Here is a 22,757-nt window from a genome sequence, read left to right on the forward strand (position 1 = left end):
TTCAGTTGTGGTAGGAGTTGTGGTGGTTGGCGTAGTTGAAGGTGTTGTAGTTGTTTCAGTTGTGGTAGGAGTTGTGGTGGTTGGCGTAGTTGAAGGTGTTGTAGTTGTTTCAGTTGTGGTAGGAGTTGTGGTGGTTGGCGTAGTTGAAGGTGTTGTAGTTGTTTCAGTTGTAGTAGGAGTTGTGGTGGTTGGCGTAGTTGAAGGTGTTGTCGTTGTTTCAGTTGTGGTAGGAGTTGTGGTGGTTGGTGTAGTTGAAGGTGTTGTAGTTGTTTCAGTTGTGGTAGAAGTTTTAGTGGTAAGCGTAGTTGAAGGTGTTGTAGTTGGAACTGTTGTGAAAGGAGTTGATGAAATTCCACACCCACAGCACTTAAATTGAATTTCATAATCAAAACACAATTGCTGAAATCCTTGTTGTTTGTTGATGCATATGACACCAACATCTTTATTGCAAGTCACAGTTTGACCCACCATTGAAATGGACAGGTCTGGATAACGAGCAGCTCTACACTGGACTTCTTCGGGATCTGAGCATACATTATGAGCAGCAGACACTATCTCCTGGATGGATTCATCATACCCACCATCAGGGCCTTGTGTGGGCTTGCCAAGATCAATCCATTCTGACCAAGCACATGTCATATTGTATCCCACAGGGCAAGGTGTAGATGTAGGTGGCTGACTTGTAGTTGTTGTTTCAGTTGTGGTGGTTGGCGTAGTTGAAGGTGTTGTAGTTGTTTCAGTTGTGGTAGGAGTTGTGGTGGTTGGCGTAGTTGAAGGTGTTGTAGTTGTTTCAGTTGTGGTAGGAGTTGTGGTGGTTGGCGTAGTTGAAGGTGTTGTAGTTGTTTCAGTTGTGGTAGGAGTTGTGGTGGTTGGTGTAGTTGAAGGTGTTGTAGTTGTTTCAGTTGTGGTAGAAGTTTTAGTGGTAAGCGTAGTTGAAGGTGTTGTAGTTGGAACTGTTGTGGAAGGAGTTGATGAAATTCCACACCCACAGCACTTAAATTGAATTTCATAATCAAAACACAATTGCTGAAGTCCTTGTTGTTTGTTGATGCATATGACACCAACATCTTTATTGCAAGTCACAATTTGACCCACCATTGAAAGGGACAGGTCTGGATAAGGAGCAGCTCTACACTGGACTTCTTCGGGATCTGAGCATACATTATGAGCAGCAGACACTATCTCCTGGATGGATTCATCATACCCACCATCAGGGCCTTGTGTGGGCTTGCCAAGATCAATCCATTCTGACCAAGCACATGTCATATTGTATCCCACAGGGCAAGGTGTAGATGTAGGTGGCTGACTTGTAGTTGTTGTTTCAGTTGTGGTGGTTGGCGTAGTTGAAGGTGTTGTAGTTGTTTCAGTTGTGGTAGGAGTTGTGGTGGTTGGTGTTGTTTCAGTTGTGGTAGGAGTTGTGGTGGTTGGCGTAGTTGAAGGTGTTGTAGTTGTTTCAGTTGTGGTAGGAGTTGTGGTGGTTGATGTTGTTTCAGTTGTGGTAGGAGTTGTGGTGGTTGGCGTAGTTGAAGGTGTTGTAGTTGTTTCAGTTGTGGTAGGAGTTGTGGTGGTTGGCGTCGTTGAAGGTGTTGTCGTTGTTTCAGTTGTGGTAGGAGTTGTGGTGGTTGGTGTAGTTGAAGGTGTTGTAGTTGTTTCAGTTGTGGTAGAAGTTTTAGTGGTAAGCGTAGTTGAAGGTGTTGTAGTTGGAACTGTTGTGGAAGGAGTTGATGAAATTCCACACCCACAGCACTTAAATTGAATTTCATAATCAAAACACAATTGCTGAAGTCCTTGTTGTTTGTTGATGCATATGACACCAACATCTTTATTGCAAGTCACAGTTTGACCCACCATTGAAAGGGACAGGTCTGGATAAGGAGCAGCTCTACACTGGACTTCTTCGGGATCTGAACATACATTATGAGCAGCAGACACTATCTCCTGGATGGATTCATTATACCCACCATCAGGGCCTTGTGTGGGCTTGCCAAGATCAATCCATTCTGACCAAGCACATGTCATATTGTATCCCACAGGGCAAGGTGTAGATGTAGGTGGCTGACTTGTAGTTGTTGTTTCAGTTGTGGTGGTTGGCGTAGTTGAAGGTGTTGTAGTTGTTTCAGTTGTGGTAGGAGTTGTGGTGGTTGGTGTTGTTTCAGTTGTGGTAGGAGTTGTGGTGGTTGGCGTAGTTGAAGGTGTTGTAGTTGTTTCAGTTGTGGTAGGAGTTGTGGTGGTTGGTGTTGTTTCAGTTGTGGTAGGAGTTGTGGTGGTTGGCGTAGTTGAAGGTGTTGTAGTTGTTTCAGTTGTGGTAGGAGTTGTGGTGGTTGGCGTAGTTGAAGGTGTTGTCGTTGTTGTTTCAGTTGTGGTAGGAGTTGTGGTGATTGGTGTAGTTGAAGGTGTTGTAGTTGTTGTTTCAGTTGTGGTAGAAGTTTTGGTGGTCAGCGTAGTTGAAGGTGTTGTAGTTGTTTCAGTTGTGGTCGGAGTTGTGGTGGTTGGTGTTGTTTCAGTTGTGGTAGGAGTTGTGGTGGTTGGCGTAGTTGAAGGTGTTGTAGTTGTTTCAGTTGTGGTAGGAGTTGTGGTGGTTGGCGTCGTTGAAGGTGTTGTCGTTGTTGTTTCAGTTGTGGTGGTTGGTGTAGTTGAAGGTGTTGTAGTTGGTATGGTTGTGGAAGTAATTGTAGGCTTTGGTGTTGTGCTGCACTTTATTGTCTTGCAACACTTTACCTTAATTTCATAATCATAACATATTGGAGGCATCTGTAAATTGTTCTTACACACAAGTCCTTGGTTATTACATGTAACCGTTTGTGGCAATTTGTTTAATGGAATGAGGGGAAAATGTTTAGCCCGACATTCCACTGCCAATGGATTGTCACAGATTTTAAATCCTTTCTGGATGGCGTGTTTGATGGTCTCATTGTCCCCACCTCCAAAACCATATTCAGGGTAGTCTGAATCTATCCATTGTGACCAGGTGCATAATGTTTCCTGACAAGGTGTTGTAACTGGCGGTTTTGGAGTTGAGATTGGAGGTGTTGTAGAAGGTATAGGCTTTGTTGGGCATGCACTATAGTCACAACACAGAACTCTGACTTGGTAGTTAAAGCACAAGGCCAGTGGTCCTGATTGGTCTTCATTTCTGCATGTCAGCCCCTTAGTCAGATTACATTGCACCACTTGTGCCAAATTGTCGATGGTGACATTTGGGAATTTCTCAGCTCTGCATTGGATTTGGCTTGGCTTAGCACATATCTTGTGCCCTGCCTCTCTTATCTTTTCGTAAGTTTCACTGTCTCCTCCTGGAGTTCCCAGTGTAGGGAAGCTAGTATCATACCATGGTGACCATTCACAAGGATTACATGGGAATGTAACTGTGGGTAGCTCTGTGGACACACATAATATAAGTGTTGGTTATGTTGTAAAGCTTACAGTATACAGCTAAATATGTCTTTAGTTTCCAAAATGAATACTTTGCACTACCTGGTGAGGTTGATGTAAAAACAAAGGTGGTTGGAGACTGGTTGGCTGCAGTAGTGGTTGAAATGGGCATCTGTGTTGTCGGTGTGGTTACTGGGCATGGATATGATCTCTTATCCATGGTACCATTCTTCCCACACACTGCTGTGATGCAGTTACCATGTCCATCTGTTGTGTTATAGATGGTTTTACCGGGGGGATACTTGTTTCCACGATATGTGCAAGTGCAGGCTGTAAATAGAGGAGATGTATTGTTAACATAATTAGCCATTAACAAAAGTTAATATTTTTACAACCCACAATCTCTCCCAGTCTTTTCATACCTTGGGCATCGTAATGGCATTGGATGGTAATTGAACTGCATGTACTTCAAGAAAAAAAAAACATTAAATATATTTGTCAGTTGTGAATTGTTTCCATTTTATTTCACCTGTCACAAAGTTAGATAACCTTGTTTGGGACATGTGATATATTCAATACCTACCATGTACGACAGTTTTCAGTTGTTGGCACTTTGTCACCATCATTATAGTGTCTCCTCTCGTCATCGTAGCAGCCGCATTGTTCTCTCAAAACACATGTCATTGTATCCTCATCAAAGTATGGTTGTGCAGGAGGACATGTTGGATAGCAACCTAATTGAAAAACCAAACAATTGTTCACTCATTGCAAGAAATCGGTTCCTCAATACTTGTCATTATTATTGCCAAGCCATGGTTACCACTGTTTGAATGTGTTTTTTGTGTGTTCACCTGACATTGTGGTTGAATAAGTGATATTATTAAGCAACTCCTTAAACATAACTTCAAAAAATATAGCCAATGTATATGTTTAAACATGAATTTATTTTGATTGGAGAACAGGTCAAGTTATAAAAACCTCATCATTGCATACCTTCTAGTGGAGGTATCTGTGTAGAGCAGCTGCCTGAGGGGTTCCTGCAGGTTTTCATACAAGGAGATCCGCATGGCTTGTAGTGCCATTCACATTCACCAGGGGGATTGTAGTAATCACAGAAAAGAGCTGGAAAAGATAATACCACTCAGTGTAGGTACATTCCAGACTGGACTATTCAGAGAGCATACTGATGATTATAGGCCTGTGGTGGTACATAGCCTTATATTTAGCTTCATACTGTAAAGTGTGGATGAACTTCATGATGTCTAGTGATTGTGCACACAGCTCTTTAGAGGAAAGCAGTTGGGCCGTTGTGTTTCTGTTGCTCAGCTGGACTGAGACACATGTTCCCCACAACCTGTCACTGCCATTGATGCGGCTAGGTGGCCATTTTGGTACAAGAGGGGGTCAGCTGCTGGCTATTATTGCACTGGCGCGGTGCTTGTTGGGCCACAGCCGACACATTTTCACTTGTGGAATTCAACCAAATAATTTTCTAAGATGAAATCACTAAGGCTTTCAATGTATTTCATATAATCTTCTTAGTGATATATGTAGTAGTAGTAGTATGTAGCATTTCACTGCGGAAATTATAAGATTCCAGCAAATCCCTCATGACATTACTGATCCTGTGAAGTCATTCTTTGTGGTAGAATCTTATGCAAAATACAAACTTGAGAACTGTGATCTCTAAATGAAAGTCTGACACCTCCTTGCAAATAGGACTAAATCGAATGATAAATGTGTTGTATTTCTCAGTTTTAGAAAATAACCTCTTTCACTCCTAAATTGGTTCTTAATTGCACTTCTCAGAAGTTGAGGACCCAGATCTCAAAATGGATAAAGTGCATTTAAGATTTAAACTTTAAAAGGCTGAGGGGAAGAAAAATAGTTATCACTGATAACAAATGGTTGTAATTGATACGTTATTGATACAAGTTATAACAGATTTAATAGACTTTTTTTCTCCCTTAGTCTTAAAAATAAGTTGAGCTCAGATGTACTGTATGAACTGCATGCTTATTGTCGCTTTTAAAAATGAAATGTTTCATCTTGGTTACTCACGACAGATCTTTGGGGTTCTCCATGGTATACAGATGCCAGCTTGATTACAGGATTCAGCATAAGAAGCCACAGCAGTGCAGAAACACTCACAGTCTCCACCCGTGTCACAAGCACATGAGTCAAAGACACATGCATCAAAAAATGGAGCAGGATCCACCTAGAGGGAAGAGTATGATGATACACTAATGAGTTAAACAGGGTTACTCCACTACATTTATCTCAAATCACTGAGATACAATAACAACCTACAATGGAGTGGCAGGCAGAGAAGACGTCACTCTGTATAACGCTGCACTGTTTCTGGGCCCAGGCCTGTCTGTATGGGTTGGCTATACAGGGGCTGGTGATGCTCTGAGCGTCGGGGCAGCTTGGCAAATCCTTCCAGCTGTTCCCGAACACCAGTGGGTTGACAACCACATTATGGCTTCTTGTGGTGAAGTCATTATTTGCATTGCCGTCATAGTTGCCACACAGTCCACATACACGACCCTGAAAAAGTAGAGCTCCTTATGTCATGTTGGTCAATTTAAATATCAAAGCTTGCCTTTTGCTGTCTGAACAAATCAATTGTAGTCACATTAAAACCCCAAACTTCCTTGACATATTGCAGGGTTACCTTATATTTTGGGCTGAGCTTGATGAACAAGGTGGTTTTCCTGTCCCACATGAAAATGAGTCCATTGTTGGCTTCAATTACCAGGTAAATGCCCATAGTGCTGTACTGGAATGGAACTGTTTCATTTCCACTAGAAAGCAGCTGGTAGCTTCCCTCTGTTAGAATCAGTTCTGCACTCTAAAAAAGGACAGAAATTGACAGTATACTGCAAATTTCAAATCTCAACATCTCAGCGAATGTCACTGGAGCCAGTGTCCACATTATATGCAGCTATGAGAAGCTCCTCTTTTTCTGTTGTATTCCATGAACACAATGCACCTCACAAATCAAGTAGTTTGAGTCTGCATATCCACATTTTTGTGTGAAAGCACCAAGATGAAGAAGCCAAAGCGTCTTCAACAAAGCAAGTCCGGTTACTCTTTCACTCAACACTAGACACGTCAAATCAGTTTACCCACGTGAATTCATCTTGGATTTCAGCTTTGTGTCAGCAGTTTATTTTGAGTCATGACATTGCAATTGTTCTTTTGAAAAGTTTTATGTTGACTGTTTACCCCAAGGGAAATCTTGATGTTCTTGGAGCAGGTGGTTCCTGTTGTTCCACACGGAACATTCTCAGTGAGCACTCTGAAGGTTCCATTACTCTGAGCACTGCCACAGTAGTCCTGAGGAACACACACACACACACACACACACACACACACACACACACACACACATTCACATACAAATCATCAATATTAGTGGCTCTGCTTGACTACTGACCCATTGGTTCTCATCTTTCTTATAGGTCAGAGATATGGAATGTAGCCATCCTGAAAGATGCAGTTACTGAAGCAAGGCTGGACTCAAAATACTCTAAAGAAGTTAGTTTCCCCAAAAAGAAAATTTAGAAAAGAGGAGGAAAGAGTAAATCATGCCTACATGTGTGTAGACTCAGCAGAGATACCTTCTAAGAAAAGTTGATTTGCAGGAGAATAAATATTTAAAAGAGATACAGAATGCATTAAATTCTATTTTTATATTTGAAATTGTCGCCTGGTGTCTGAATTTTGTGTTTGCCTTCACACATATAAATACTTTTCAACCATAAATTGGTGCCGAAAAGTTACCAGAATGCAGGAAATGCAGTGTTCAAAATGTCCTGGTCCTGGTCTCACCCCCCTTAACCCAATGTTTGACTGAAAGCTACGCTCTTGTCCTGAACCATGGAGGTCACCATATATAATTGAATTCTAATGTAGTACATGATTCACTTCATATTTCATGACTCTGTTACAAGCCAAATAACTACTGCATACCAGCATCGAGCAGGACTATGCATGCGAAGAAAAAGATGGAGAAAGTTTCTCACAGAGGACTCTGTTCAACAACGTTTGTGTGTTCATACCTGAGTGAGAATGTATTCGCAATTGCCATCAAAGGTGAAGCGCTTCTGATCAAAAGTCATGTAGTGTCCAGCACCATAGACCGAGCAGGTTCCATCACACTGGTTGGTGGTGCACTGCCACTTCAAGTCTTTACAAGTGCTGTAAACAGATACACATTAGATTGCATCAGGCTTATAATAAAAGACATGCCTTTGGACGATCACCACCCACGGCCAACCACCTAGCCAGACCTGCTGGACCAAACACCACCAAACTGCCGCAGGGAGGAGAGTGAGGAGAGCCGAGATGGAAGCAAAGCTAACCCAGCTAGGACCTGAGACTTCTAAACTACCCAGGCTACTGCTGGCTGTCTGATGTTCGTTCGCAGGAAATAAGATGGATGAAAGAAGACCTCAGGAGAACCCAGCAACGGGAGGTCGGTGACTATTGAGCTCACATCTTTACAGAGACCTGGCTCCACCTAGGTTCAAGCAGCGCTTGATGGGCAAACCACAGGACAGAGAGCAGGACTCCTGTCATGTGATACAAATGGGCTACAACTGCATTTTGTCATGCATCCCTGTGTTGCATAATGACAATAAATGATCCTTGAATCCTTGAATCCTTGAATTTGTTCAGCCACAGACGGAGGTGCAACCAAAGTAATGATGTAGCTGCTGCATATTTCTAGCTTAACAGCATTTCGCTCTGCTTGTGATTCACCTACCAGGTGTTGCAGTCCACCTTGGTGGTTTGTCCAGGCTGGTAAGAGACACCGTTGTGAAGACAGGGACAAGCCTCTGGCTTGATGCAGCCTCCTTTATCATCAGACACCATCCCAGATGGACACATACAGCCGGATATGCACGCTGTAGTCACCTGAAGAATAGATCAAATTTACAATCCACTGTATGGGCGAAATACAGACCATGGGGCTTATGGCATGAAGGGAACAGGCCCTTACAAGTGATTCAGAAATAGACAACTATGTTCAACAAAAAACGTACATTAATTTGAAAGTGGTGCCATTTACAATATATCTCCTCAAAAAGGTGACCCATCTGTTTTCTTTTTTTGAAATAGTCGGTAGCAATCTCTAACAATATTATATGCGTATTCTACATAAACCATACATTTAAAAAAAACTATTAGAAACTATTCAGTTGAAGGAATAGCTTCTTATTTTCTTTGGTATTTTCTCATATAAAGGTATGCGATCAGGATTTCTGGGTAATATGTATGTATGTTGTCTTTATTCCATCATGTGACGAGACGATACAATGGAGTGTGTGATTACTAACACGCACTGGAGCCCGTCGTAACTGCCTTATGCCAGTGGTCCACCACCAAATGTTTCATCCATGCACCAGCAGAGCAAATATTTGACTGTACCCCGGAGAAATATGTCATCTAGATATAAACTATTAATCTGTATTTGCAGACTCACACAGGCCATGTCTAATGTGTTGCAGCTCTTCTCACACTCCGTTCCTTTAGCAGCCGGACCGTTCGCAGAGCAGTTGAAGAACACCATGGGAGGAGCACAGGCCACTGAGAAAAAACATATTGGAAATGATTTATTCCTAAAATGAATCGCAGTCAATAACTTAACATCGGCATTAACCACTCCTGATTTAATAACATCTAAGATAATGCATTTTATACCTTAATTAAAAACAGCAGCTGCACACATTAGATCCTGAATGTGTATATGTAGCCTTATTTTTTCCTAAACCTAGCCAAGTAGTTTTGTTGCCTAAGCCTAACCAAACTCCAGTTGAAAACTAAAAATATTAACAATAAAAATACAGAAAACAATAAGTTAACTATGTGTAATAGGAAGTAATGTAGCACTCGCTACTTATCAGCTATAATGTAACTTACATGATTGTGTAATAAACTCCCCAATGCAGCCCAGTTTTCCCTCCTTACAGGTGCTAGTGGAGAAATATAAAAAAAACACATTAATATACATACATATACAACCTTCTGTTTAAACATTTGTCATTTTTTTTGTATATCACAAATAATTTAAAGAACAAATATTGACTTGTTCTGCTAAGCTCCCTAATCCAACTGTAAACAAAACTTTGGCTGTTAGAATCAGATAAAAGGTGTAAAGTACACTCATTTGAACCTACAGAATTCCATACACATCACTGCAATAACTTGTGCAATATATCATGTACATACCACATGACCCCGTCCTTGTTGACGACCTGTCCGGCAGGCACCACGGAGCCTTGGTCGTAACAGGGACATTCCTGAGACGGGACACACTTCCCGGTGTCATCCAGAAAGGTTCCCTCTGCACAGACACAGCCATCGATGGGCGGGAAGGAGAAGTGGCAGCTGAGGTCTGTGCTGCTGAGGTCTGTGCTGCTGATGCAGCGGCAGGTGTGGCTGCTGGACGTGATGTTGTAGGAGTAGACCATGCTGCTGCGGCAGGAGCCGGCGTATTTCCCTGAGGAGGTCAGACCACAGAATCAGTGAACAACTGTGAGACTGTGACCGCTGCAACCATAACACATGAAGGCATATAAAGACCCAGCGAATGAAAAATACATTTCCCGAGTTTAATCCTGTGTTGTTGTGTAATTTGTTCATTCATCTCTTGTTGCCAAATACATATAAAAAAAAATCAGTATCAGAGTATTTTTACATATTGTTTTATGTATTTTCTTTACATTTTTTTACATATTAAATTCACAATCTTTTCTTTTCTGTGAAACGGTTTCAAATGTTTGATGACTGGTCCTGCATTCAGGGGCGTTTACTAAATATCATCCAATTCAAATGGTGCAAATGTAAAATTGAACGACATACCTGGAGAACTGTAAATGGCACGCTCATATATTTATATCCATGTATCAAGTACATTGAGCTGCATCCTCTAGTACAAGCTACACCTATTTCCATATCCCATTGCTAAAAAGTCATGAAATTGATTGGTATTCAAAATACAAAAGCCCAAAGGTCACTTGGTGTGTAATATTTCAAATCAATTCAAATTTGTTTGAGAATTAAGAGCACCAAATAATTAAGTAATTATACATAACTTGTAGTTAAGTTAATCCTCTAGTGTGATCCTTTGGTAGAGTGTGTATAGAATAGTGAGCTTGTATGTCAGAACACTCAAATGGGATGTTATGTTCGAAGAAGACCACTCAACACAGTATCGACCTTTCAAAGCATAAGGGTTCTTTTCCATGACTGGCTTCACCACGTCAAAGGTCACGTGACCATCCCAAACAAGGCCTTGTTACGTCCCATTTGTATCAGACAGAAGTATCAATAATGAAAGCAGTCAGACCACTTTGTATTCTGACTGCTTTCCATGCGGTCTCAGATTTGAATCCTAAAGGTTGGGTTTGATTCTTCTGTTTCACAATTACTCTCCACTCACCACAGATGGTCTTCCTCCAGCCGCTAATCTGGATTCCTGCTGCTGCACAGGCGTGGACATAGGAGGAGACCGCAGCACACATGCAGTCCTCGCTGTTCTCACAGTTACAGCTGTCATACAAGCAGTTCTGTGATAAGACAAAATAAAAAACAAAATTGTTTAAAAAAAAGCAAAGCAGTGCAAGGTCATGCCTCAAGGTCGGGACACTGGTCCACAGACATATGTTAAGCTGTAGCTGTGAGCCTTACCTCTTTGTACGAGTCAGGGATGATCTCTGAGTGGCAGGAGGCAAACACTCCTTCAGGGTCGCTCAGCATGGAGCACCAGTGCTGAGCGTATTTCTCTGTCATTGACAAACAAAGGCCAACATCAGTCATTCGGAAGAAGCCGCAGTGATAACAGAGAATCGAAATGAGTCCGACTTACCATTCTCCAGACTAAGACTGCAGGGGTTCTCAAAGTTGCTCTTAACATCGGGGCAACCAGCATGTGTCTTCCAGCTGTTGACAAAACCGGTTGCTGTGGCATCTGGAACTCCACTGAGCTTAAGGAAGTCATCGGCTTGGTTACTGTTGAAGTTCCCACAAAGACCTGCAGGCAGACGCCATCACAGTAATGACAATATGTACTGTAAGCGGCACATTGGATGGATTGTGAGGGCGCTCTTTCACAGAACAGAGGAATCATTTTTACAGCATCTCACTGTCTATCTATTCGTGAAGTGATCCACATTGTGCCACTATAGCAACTATATTGTCTAAATTGTAACCACCTGGGTTTTGCAGCTTTCACAAAAATTACATTCTTTTATTCATTTAATCAAATCATGAGGTCCATCAATGAAATATTTCCAAACTATAAAACTAAAAACTGCATAATGCATTATAATGTCTTTATAACGTATTGTTGGCTTTCAGTAATCTATGAAAGAACATCATAACAGTAAAAATAGTTTCTTTTTTTTCTTAAAGCAAACAATGATTACTTAGTGTAACTTATAATAACAATATAATGCTTTATAACAGTGATTGTGATGCATTACAGCTATGGAAATTATGATAAACTATGATGCTAAAGTCAGTGAGTGACAGGCAATACTGAAGTATTAAGATACTTTAACATATTACTCATGAAAGAATGCTTTAGGATGTGTTAAGATTGTTGTTAAAAAGCATTACGAATATTTCTGAGTATGTTTATAATAACCAAGGGATCAATAACACCGTCCCTATTTGAGTTCTGAGGGGTGCTTCCAGTCTGAGAGCACACACAGGTCATTTTAGTCCACATACCACAGGTCTGGGCTTGGTAGTCACTGGTCACTGAGACGTGGAGCTGCATGACTGGCTTGAGCTGCACCTCCAACAGAACACCAACAGCCGTCTGCACCAGCAGGTAGAAGGAGGACGCTTTGAAGGCGGAGATTCCAGCTGGGGGGGGGGGGGGGGGGGGGGGGGGGGGGAATGGGCGTTTGTTAAAAGAGTGGTGACAGAGTGAACTACTGTTTGTCTGGCTAGTCAGAAAAACAGCTTATACTTGATGACATCACACATTTGAGTTTTAGCATTCTAGTTTTGGGAATTGGGAGAGAGTGGTTCATATTTACTCATATATATTTGGACTTTCTTAGACCATAGGAATAACATGATTTTTTTTTTTTTTTTTTGAATTGGGCATGCTCCTGAGATGTGACGGTGAGAGAACGACCTCACATGGACACAAGATGGCGCCAGCCACTCCTTTTCATCAGCCAGCGATGACATCCATCACATAAGACACACTCTGGCACTAACACACTCGCTCCAGTGGGTGTTGCTAGTGCAGCAACCAGGACATTGGTCCTCATTAGTTTCTGACAAGCCAACAGGATTTTCTATAACAAGGCAAGGACAGCGACTCCAACCACAATTGTATAGTGTTTCACTTCACTGAATGAAAACAACTATGGAATATAGAAACCAGCTTAAGTTCTGTATTATATAAACATGTAAGGAATCAGATACCATAGTTTGGGCCTTACAGTGAACTGTTTAGGACCTGAGAAAGCCTGACAGGAACCGAAATGAAGTGTGTATCTACCCCTCAGTTATTCAGCTCAACTGAAACATATACTCTATACTGTATATCATGTGGGCTAACTGTATGTTTCTACACGTCAGACAGAGAGAAAAGACAGACAGAGGTAAAGATTGTACAATGGAGTGTCTCTCACCAGCAGAGAAAGGTAACTGAGCGTAGATGCCGTTCACGAAAACCTTGCCATTGGGCTGGATGGTGATCACCTTCATATGACAGGAGACCAGATGTTAGTGTTCAAATCTGTACAGTCTGGGTGTGTTCAATGAGCTAAGAACCCTGCAGGCAGCTCTCTCACTCTAAAACAGTTACATTGAAAGTATTTTGTATATAATCCTTCATAGTATCTTTTCCACATTTGATTATTTTTTTGTCATATTATACATTTGATTAAAACATAAAAGTAGGAATTATAATCACTATAATAGACTCAATCTAGTTCCAAGTTTACAAGATTATTTTAACTGCGTACTGAAATGTAAGAAAAACATTATTCAATAATATACAACTTTATTGTATGAAGATGACAGATGAAGATATGAAAAAAACTATTATGGTTATGTTTTGCTCATTTCCTTCCTAATGTAATACAAATAATGCTGACTAGCTTTGGAGAACAAAAAAAAACTTTTTTGTAAAACACGGCAATATTGTAATTTGTAATATTGTTATTCTGGATCATGAAACATATTAACACACTTGTCTGTGTGTGTGTGTGTGTATCATACTCACATGAGCCCCTCCAGACAGACCCAAGGTACAGACTTGAGGCAGGTTTCACTCTCAGTCAGCCCACACTGCACCAGTTGTCCCTGAACCACAAACTGGTTTCCACTGCAGTCCTAAACATACAAACACAAAACTATCCAACGGCTGCCAAACTGAAACAACATGCCTGCAGTTAGCAGCTTATAGGTACAGAATAGAAGGAGTAACAGTGCATGTATCAGTCCTGTTTTGGTTTTTTGCTTGTTTGTTGTGTAGGACTGTTAAATACACTTCATATAAACTGTGTGGCTTTTCAACACACACTATTTTGTATAATAACGTATATTTAGTTGATTTTGTTGCACACATTAATGTTAGACCTGTAAATCAGTTTCCAAACCTTGTTCGTACTGTAGGTATGGTGAACACTTTGGTTACTTTACATTTCCCCCTTTTTAATATCTAAATGAACTGATTAAATATATGGGATGATAAATCACAACCTTGTATTATTAATAGCTTTAACTGGTTTGAGGTTGAGGTCTTGTCTAGGCTTGTGACGCAGTGTTGTGCCATGTGTGTGTGTGTGTGTGTGTGTGTGTGTGTGTGTGTGTGTGTGTGTGTGTGTGTGTGTGTGTGTGTGGTATTACAGCACTGATGATGATGTGATCTACCTTAGCCAGGACGTAGGAGCAGTCCCCATGGAAGGTGTAGGCTTTTCCATCGAAGGTGTTGATGTGAGCCCCGCCCTCCACTGAGCACATTCCTGGACAGTTGTCCTCCGTACACTTCCACTGTCCACTCTCACACACACTGTCAGCACACATGAGTTCAACTTAATTGAAAAGTCCATAACAAACTAGGCGGACGATATTGTGGGAGCACATTGATATCACAGCAGTTTATTTATTAAACCACTAAAATTTTTTTTTTTTTCATTGATTCAATTTTTGGTCTAATTGTTTTGTTCATTTATATGCAGATGACACTGTTGTATACAAATGTGATTACGGTATACCTCAAATTCAAAGCACTGTGCAATCAGGCATTTTTTTTGTATAAAAAGGTTTTTCCAATAAAAATCTCATATTAAACATGTTGTTTGGTACTAGATATAATCTCAATTATCAATATGTTAGCTATTCTTGTTACTCATGGGGTTTCTTTTAAATATTTGGGATTTTGGATTCATTCTGCATTTTATTTTAGGCATCATTGATTTTATTAAAAATAAAGTAAATCTTAATCAAATCATTGTTTTACTTTCACCTTTACTAGTTATATCATATCAAAATACGTCAAATCATTTGAATGCAGTTTTCAGTAATATCTGTAGATTTGTCAAAATACATCCTGTATACCTAAAACCGTTTTTAGTGGGTTTAGATCATCATATACTCACTAAAATTAGATCAATAATACATTTTCCCAAATTAAATCATGTGTTAATTGTTCATTTATCTCTTGTTATATGCAACATATGTCAGAAAATCTGTTTCAGGGATTATGGGAAAACCCATATGCGTGTGTTCTTGTTGGTGTTACTCTGTTGATTGTTTTGTGTTGTTTACTATTATCTAATGTATTTATTTCTGTTGAAATATCTGAAAACAAGATGGTGCATCTTGGGACTTATCCTCAAGTTAAATAAAACATACTGAATGGGATTTTTCTGGAAAACTAACACAATTGTAATGTTCCTTTAACATGCAGACATACTGACACACTCTGTATCTTACCATGTTTTGCAGTTACTGGAGTAGGACTCCCCAGGTCCATAGATCTTGCTGTTGTAGTTGCAGGAGCACTCGTTCATTGGGACACAACCCTTTCCATTTACATCATCCAGAACCATGCCTGAAAGTAATCAAAGAATCACTGTACTGTAACACAGTCTTTGTGTGTGTGTGTGTGTGTGTGTGTGTGTGTGTGTGTGTGTGTGTGTGTGTGCGGGTGTGTGTGTGTGTGTGTCACTCTGCTGTACCTGCGGGGCAGAAGCATCCATCGATACAGTGGTTGTCACAGGTGTGGCTGGCCTCTGGGTTGGAGCAGGTATCAGCACAGGGACTCCCACACTCCTTGTACTCCATTTTGTTGGGACATGACTTCCCTGTGAATACATCAGATGTTTTTTTCCCACTTGACTTACGTAACCTCTCTGACTCTCATTCTGAGCATATAATCACACAGACTTCACTATTGTAGCCTGGTTCCAGCCCTTCAATGGCCTGTCCACGCTCTCTAAGCTAAGCTTTGAGAAGGACTGGAACATTCAATAGATAGTCTCTACAACTAACACACCCATTAGTTTGATCCTAATTTAGCAAGTTAGGAGATCGTTTTCGTCATTGTTGGTGTAGCCCTGGTCTTGCTTGTTCTTGTTTGGAGAAACCTTGGTGCTGGTGTGGAAGGGCCTGAAGTCTCATCAGCAGTTTAATCACAGCTCGACGTCAAGGTTCATGATCTCTTTCATCAACTCTACTGAGTGATATAACCCATAAACTCCTGATTTTCCTTATAAAAGAAAACTGCTGCAACATCTTGTATTTTGTATCTGCTTGTTTAAAAACGTGACTGTATCCAAATATAATATCCAAACCAAGAGTGCAACATTCTGACTGTCTCCTCTAAATACTGACCAACATTCTTGATATGCTTACTATACAAACTTCAGCATTGACGGGAAATGATGTCAGAGTGAACTTTTCAGAGGTTTTTTCTTTCTAATTTGGCCTTTTCTTGGATTTCTCTAATCCTAGTGTGATTTTTGGCCTTTGCGTGTTTTAAGTCAATGAACACAGACGCCTAAGAAATTTTGGACAAAAGCCCAGACAGGGCAGACAAGCCCTCCTACCAATGAGATATTCAATATTTAGTGTCCAATGAGTCTACTTACAGCAGAGCTCCTTGGTTCTCCAGTTGAGAGGTTTTCCACCAGCATGGCTACACTGTCTGGAGAACTCGGACACAGTGTTGCACAGGCAGTCGGGGTCTGCGCGTCCATCTATGCCATTGCCGCAGTGGCAGAGGTCCGAAACACAGGCAGAAGTGAAGGAGGCAACGTCCAGCAGACTGTGACAGCTGTTGAAGGCCGGCCCTGTGAGGATCTGCTCACACAGAGGTTTCTACCGGACAGACAGACAGGAATGGAGCCAAAGGCAAAGACATGAAGAGAGCGTATTATTAGGAAGGCAAGAATCTGAAACATATCTGCATCAATTCTGTCAAAATTGTTACAAAGGCCACACATATTATCAATGTCAACTCGTGGAATTACTGAAAATGAATGTATGACCAGGTGTATGGGGTCAGATCAGTCTCAATAATTGCAAATGCACACAGAAAGACTCACAAATGCACACAGAACAATTCACAAATATATTCGATTTACAAATGCACACAGAACGATTCACAAATACATTCCAATGCACACATGAATAAATTACGATTTATATAAATGTAAAAAAATCACAAATATATTTCTGCATTTGTATGTATTTGTGTGTGGATTTTTCTATTTGTTTGTGGATTTGTATGTATTTGTTTGTGGATCGCTCCACATTTGTTTGTTGGTTTTTTGAGACTCCCCTGATGTGGCTGGATTCACAAATGCGTTTTTTTCAACATGGACCAATCTGTAGCCAATCAGATGTCAGCCTCATTTTCAACCAATCACATGAGCGCAGAGCGTTAGCTAACTGCTCTGCAATATAATGCAATATAAGCTAAGTTAGTTAGTCACTATACAATCATTTTTACTGACTTCAAACAACATAGCCTCACTGGTAATCCCCTTGGAAATAGCTTGCTAGTTTAAACATATTAATTAATACATGAATTTAATATCAAACCATAATAAGTAAAAAAGACAACTAGATTGAGTTCAACGGTTGATCGTCTTGAACGTCCACCCCGTGAACTAACCCTTTGATTAGCTGATTTTAGCCAGTAGACATGGCTAAGATCAAGTTATCATTAACGTTGGAGTGAATAAATTAGCCTTTTAAAAGATTTTGAAGTTGTCATTTTGGGAGCAGCTAACACACATTTTTCTGATCCATTTTTGTCCTGTTTTATTCATTTCCTTCAAGGAATCACTGAAGGATGTCACGCCTCAGTGATTCCTAGGGGATAGATAAATAAATAAATCATTTATTCACTCCAACGTTAATGGTTAATGATAACTTGATCTTAGCCATCTCTACTGGCTAAAATCAGCTAACGTTCGAATCAAAGTGTTAGTTCACGGGGTGGATGTTCAAGACAATCAATCGTTGACCTCAGTAACACAATCTAGTTGTCTTTTTTGCTTATTATGGTTTGATATTAAATTCATGTATTAATTAATATGTTTAAACTAGCAAGCTATTTCCAAGCAAATTACCAGTGAGGCTATGTTGTTTGAAGTCAGTAAAAATGATTGTATAGTGACTAACTAACTTAGCTTATATTGCATTATATTGCAAAGCAGTTAGCTAACGCTTGTATTAAAATGCTGCAAAACACATCCATGATGCAACATATTTGACGTAGCAATAATTCACAACTCGAATGTAATTAACCATGCACGCCATGAAACTTTAAACTTGTTTCACTTTAAACTTGAAGAGGGAGCGCCGCCACTACCAGACGCCATTGTTTGCTGACTTCTGACCAGTCGCCTCCGCAAATTTTGCAACTGTAACGCTGGCAGCGACGTGGGGGGGGGGGAGCTGCGCTCATGTGATTGGTTGAAAAGAGGCTGACATCTGATTGGCTACAGATTGGTCCATGTTGAAAAAAACGCATTTGTGAATCCAGCCACATCAGGGGAGTCTCAAAAAACCAACAAACAAATGTGGAGCGATCCACAAACAAATACATACAAATCCACAAACAAATAGAAAAATCCACACACAAATACATACAAATGCAGAAATATATTTGTGATTTTTTTTTACATTTATATAAATTGTAATGTATTCATGTGTGCATCGGAATGCATTTGTGAATCGTTCTGCGTGCATTTGTAAATCAAATATATTTGTGAATTGTTCTGTGCGCATTTCTGAGTCTTTCTGTGTGCATTTACAATTATTAAGACTGATCTGACCCCATACAGGTGGCGGCTGGTGATTACTTACCCTTTCTGCTGACACTAGAAATGTTGTTGTCTGTCTTTGTGCGCTGAGCTTTGAGTCCAACTATAGGACGGTTGCATGACCACTTTTTGACCTCTTGGGGTGCTATGGACCTTTTTTTCGTTGATTGTTTCATCAGTTTTTTGCAACAGTAACGCACCAAGCTACAAGCTATTAAAAATGAATTTAAACAATACCGGATTTAAAATCAGCTTTGCAAATATTTAATAAGGAGTGAGAGATATGTTTGACCTCAAGGATATAATGGGTTTTGGTGAGTAACACTGAATGTAAACATAACGTTGCTGGGCCCCTTTAAGCTTTCTGACTCTGCATGATGTTATGTGTCCCGTACAGCAAAACCCACTTCTACTATTTGCACTGGTTGTGCAAATAGTAGAAGTGGGTTTTACTGTACGGGACACATGACAGTATTCAGACTAAAGGTAAGCTTGTCAAAACAAACATTATGTGTGAAATATATGTCTCAGTCTCGTTACTGTTACTTTACTACCAAATACAGAGGAAAAGCCATTGGTAGCACACAGTTGCTGAAACCAGTAGCATTCAGTCTGCACTGACACCGCAAGACATATAGTTATCAGAAAATAAGGGCCAACCTCTAAGAAATCAGGAACTGGCCATGGTTTAATATTGACAAAGTATTGTGTAGAACATTCCATTATAACTGAGTGAAGCCTCACCATGTTGTTGCAGCTTTGAGTTGATTCCAGATTGTAGTCAGAGCAGATTTCAGTTGGACCATCCATCTTCCAGAAGTTAGCAAAATCCACCGGGGATAATTCCACACCTGTTTGGATAATGTACAAAAAAGCATCTCAGTTTTGTGACCACGTCTACACTGACTGACTTGTTAAAGTGGGTCAAAGTGTACCATGGCTGTAGAATTCATTGTAGAGCTGAACTCCGTTAAAGTCTCCACAAAGACCACATGTTTGGTTCTTGTACTTCAGGTCTAGTTCAACCTGTGAGGACAAAAAGCATCGTATTGTACTGTATTCATCCTGCAAGGGGAAAATTGGTTCTCTGCATTTGACCCATCCCTAAACATCGGGCTGCTCTTGAGAAGCGCCCGGGGAGCGGTTAGGGGTTCAGTGTCTTGCCCTACACTGGGACACTTCGGCATAGGACTCGTAGCAGCCGAGAATCGAACCTGCGACCTTGCGGTTGCCGGACGGTCCTCTCGACCCAATGAGCCACAACCGTCCCCAAAGTAGCTTTAGTAGCATTCTCTAAGTTTGTCTGTTTAATTAACTGTGTTTTCAATCAACAGGTTAATGTAACACTTGCCACTTGTTGGATTACAAAGCATGACAGTCATTTGTTCAATGTGCAGCCTTACTCTGTAATATCTTAATTTGAAGCTTTGACAGTACTTTTAAACAATAACGGTCATAACACAGCCACAATCCTACCAGAAAAGAGTCATGCTCATTCCAGATAGCAACTAATCCCAGCTTTGCTTTGATTTTGATGTAGGTGGGAGTTTTCTCGATGAGCACTCCTCCTTGACTGAATGGTAGGATGGCTCTGCAAAAGGAAAAATCACATTGTTTTGGCCATTAGAGTCAAAGGTAGATTGTCAATGGTATCAACCCATGTGGGAAGGTAAGCAAAGGGTGTCAGTAGATGAACTTCTGTGTGGCTGATGTCTTTATGTTCTGACCGTGGAGTTCTAATGACTATTGCTAGAGCAAAGAAGGATTCTCAAGTTCAGGTTTAATTTAAGCGTCATAAACAAAGCATAAAACATTAGATATGTACGGTAACATATTACAAATTAACCAACTCAAATTGGTGTTTTTATGAGATATTAATAAACATGACCCATACATACAGTATGTGCTTTCTAACATGAAGCAACACATTATTCAGGCAGAGTGGAAAGGGCAGGGTTTTAAGAGTAAACTTACGATTTGCCATCAACGATCACAGAGCCCTGAGAAAGCTCCACCACTGAACCGTCCAGCTTCATAATGATGCTTTTGATGGCGTGATGGCCGTCAGCCTTCTGTCTTCTGATCTGGATGTTGAAGTCATTGTAACTGCTCCGGCATGAAGAGGCCAGGACGTAGTTGCAAGTCGAGGGCAACTGGAAAACATCTCCATCAAAGGTCTTGAAGTGGAAGTTGCCCCACGTACTGCAAACCTGGCCATTGTGGATGGGACTCACGCCTACAAAGACAGGACATGGCACCGCAACAGTGGCCGTACTTTACACAGGCCTTCACCTACATGAATGAATTGTCACATCTTGCCCACATAAGGAAACATTTTACAGTTACTAACCAACAATCAACAACCAACAAGCTCACCTGTTATTTTTTCAGGAATCTGGGACATGGAGAACACGTTCACAGCAGACTTTGCCTCTGTTGAAAGAAGTAAGAGTTATTTGTGAAGTTATTTGTCAAGTAATCAATAATCAAATCTTAATCTATATTAAAAGAAAATAAGGCTGTAGCACATGGATAAACATTTGAACTGTTAATAGTTCCATTTGTCATATTTGCTAGGCTGCCGAATGGAATGTGGTAAATGTACCGCTGTGCCAAGCAGCTACAACAGCAGACAGGGCCAGCCATAGCAGCCACTCTTTAGCCATAGTCATTTGCTTCTCCACAGGATCTCTGAGGAAGATGGGAGGGAGGCCGAGCTCTTTATAGCAGGGGGCAAGGTCTTAATGTGGCAGGTGAGGGAGTGGCAAGTCCATAACTTGACATGGTGATTCATGACTGACAGTTTTGCTTGTCCCATTTATTTCCATTGTCCTTGGTTCACTCCGTTTCAAACAACTGATATATATGAAGGGCGAGGTTACAGAGCATGCAAACAGATGTCCACCCCACATTTGTGATGGAAACAAACTAGCATGGCCACGGCCCATACTGATGTGGAATCCATGTCCACAATGACGACCATTCTACCATGGTGTTTTTACTTGGTCCACGTGATGTGTTCTTTGATCATACAGTTTAATAACTTTCTGTATCCATATTCAAGTTCAAAACCATCTTTAAACAAAGACTACCAGTTACTACCAGAGCTGACTGTGGCTCAGGGGTTAGAGTGGGTCATCCTTAAATCACAAGGTTGGCGATTCCATGCCTGACTGCATGTTTTAGCAAGACAGTTGATCCCCGGATGTCTCATAGCATCCCACTGACTCTGATGCTTAGGATGAGTTAAATGCAGAATTTCATGTACGTGACTGTATGTATGTGATTGAAATAAAAACAATTCCAGATTTTTTTTTATCCGCTCCCATGAACGGCCGCTTGTTATCGCTAGTTTTATACTTAGGTCAAATGATGACAACTGAACCAGTCCCATTCACTAAATCACTAATCAATAATAGAGACCGTACCAGCTGTGATGCTGTATCACAAAGGGCGACGTAAGTAAGGGGGGTAGGAAGTGGCCCCTTTACCACTTCCTGCCCCCCTTCTTACGGTGCCCTTGCTCGGACCCAGCCATCTTCGACCTTAATTTTTTATCTCAACTACACACCATTAAAGAAAAACAGCATTGAGGCAGACCACTAGAAGGAAGTGCTGTTTTGTCATTTGAACTAACCCTTATAAAACATCAACAGTGATTTCAGAGGAACCTTAAGAATTGGGGATAACCATTGCTTAAAACTGCAACTCAAACCCAAACATGTGTCCTTTATTTGAGAAGATGTATTCAGTATGTTTCTACCTGTGGCAATGACCAGTGAGAAGGAAACTAAAAGTTCTTTCTTTACCGGCACAGAGCTTAAGGATACAGCTTTGATATTATTCAAGGTCCAAATAGGAAACCTGAAAATCTGATTTAGACATGTGGGAATAATAGACCACCATTATGACCAATTACGGAACACATGGCTTAAGATAATTAAAGACTCTATTAAATACTCCTCTGAGTGTTTTCATTGGCTTTGCTTTATCACATTTTGACTCAAACAATAAAAGATTAAAACCATTCAAGGTGTGTTCTGATAACTGGGTGATTAACAGTTTTTA

At 40.7% G+C, this 22,757-nt stretch overlaps 1 protein-coding gene across 1 annotated transcript; it reads right to left on the reverse strand.

The window, feature by feature from the left end:
* Window position 1: 1 nt before the first annotated feature.
* On the reverse strand, window positions 2–21,361 carry LOC137887742 (mucin-2-like). The gene is given in 32 exon segments (XM_068730926.1): window positions 2–9; window positions 45–3,377; window positions 3,475–3,702; window positions 3,795–3,838; window positions 3,956–4,106; window positions 4,366–4,494; window positions 5,434–5,590; window positions 5,683–5,922; window positions 6,050–6,226; window positions 6,604–6,714; window positions 7,440–7,578; window positions 8,147–8,298; window positions 8,867–8,970; window positions 9,304–9,356; window positions 9,613–9,883; window positions 10,826–10,952; window positions 11,074–11,168; window positions 11,252–11,416; window positions 12,118–12,255; window positions 13,038–13,107; window positions 13,634–13,659; window positions 13,662–13,743; window positions 14,284–14,422; window positions 15,349–15,466; window positions 15,594–15,719; window positions 16,506–16,734; window positions 19,434–19,540; window positions 19,625–19,715; window positions 20,166–20,280; window positions 20,664–20,925; window positions 21,066–21,122; window positions 21,295–21,361. Coding segments are annotated over 32 exon segments (7,305 nt in total). The 5' UTR covers window positions 21,356–21,361.
* Between the last annotated feature and the right edge of the window lie 1,396 nt (window positions 21,362–22,757).

This window comes from Cebidichthys violaceus, unplaced genomic scaffold, assembly GCF_023349555.1.
Source record: "Cebidichthys violaceus isolate CVI_PGR_0920_01 unplaced genomic scaffold, fCebVio1.0.p SCAF_5, whole genome shotgun sequence".
Taxonomy (NCBI): Eukaryota; Metazoa; Chordata; class Actinopteri; order Perciformes; family Stichaeidae; genus Cebidichthys; species Cebidichthys violaceus.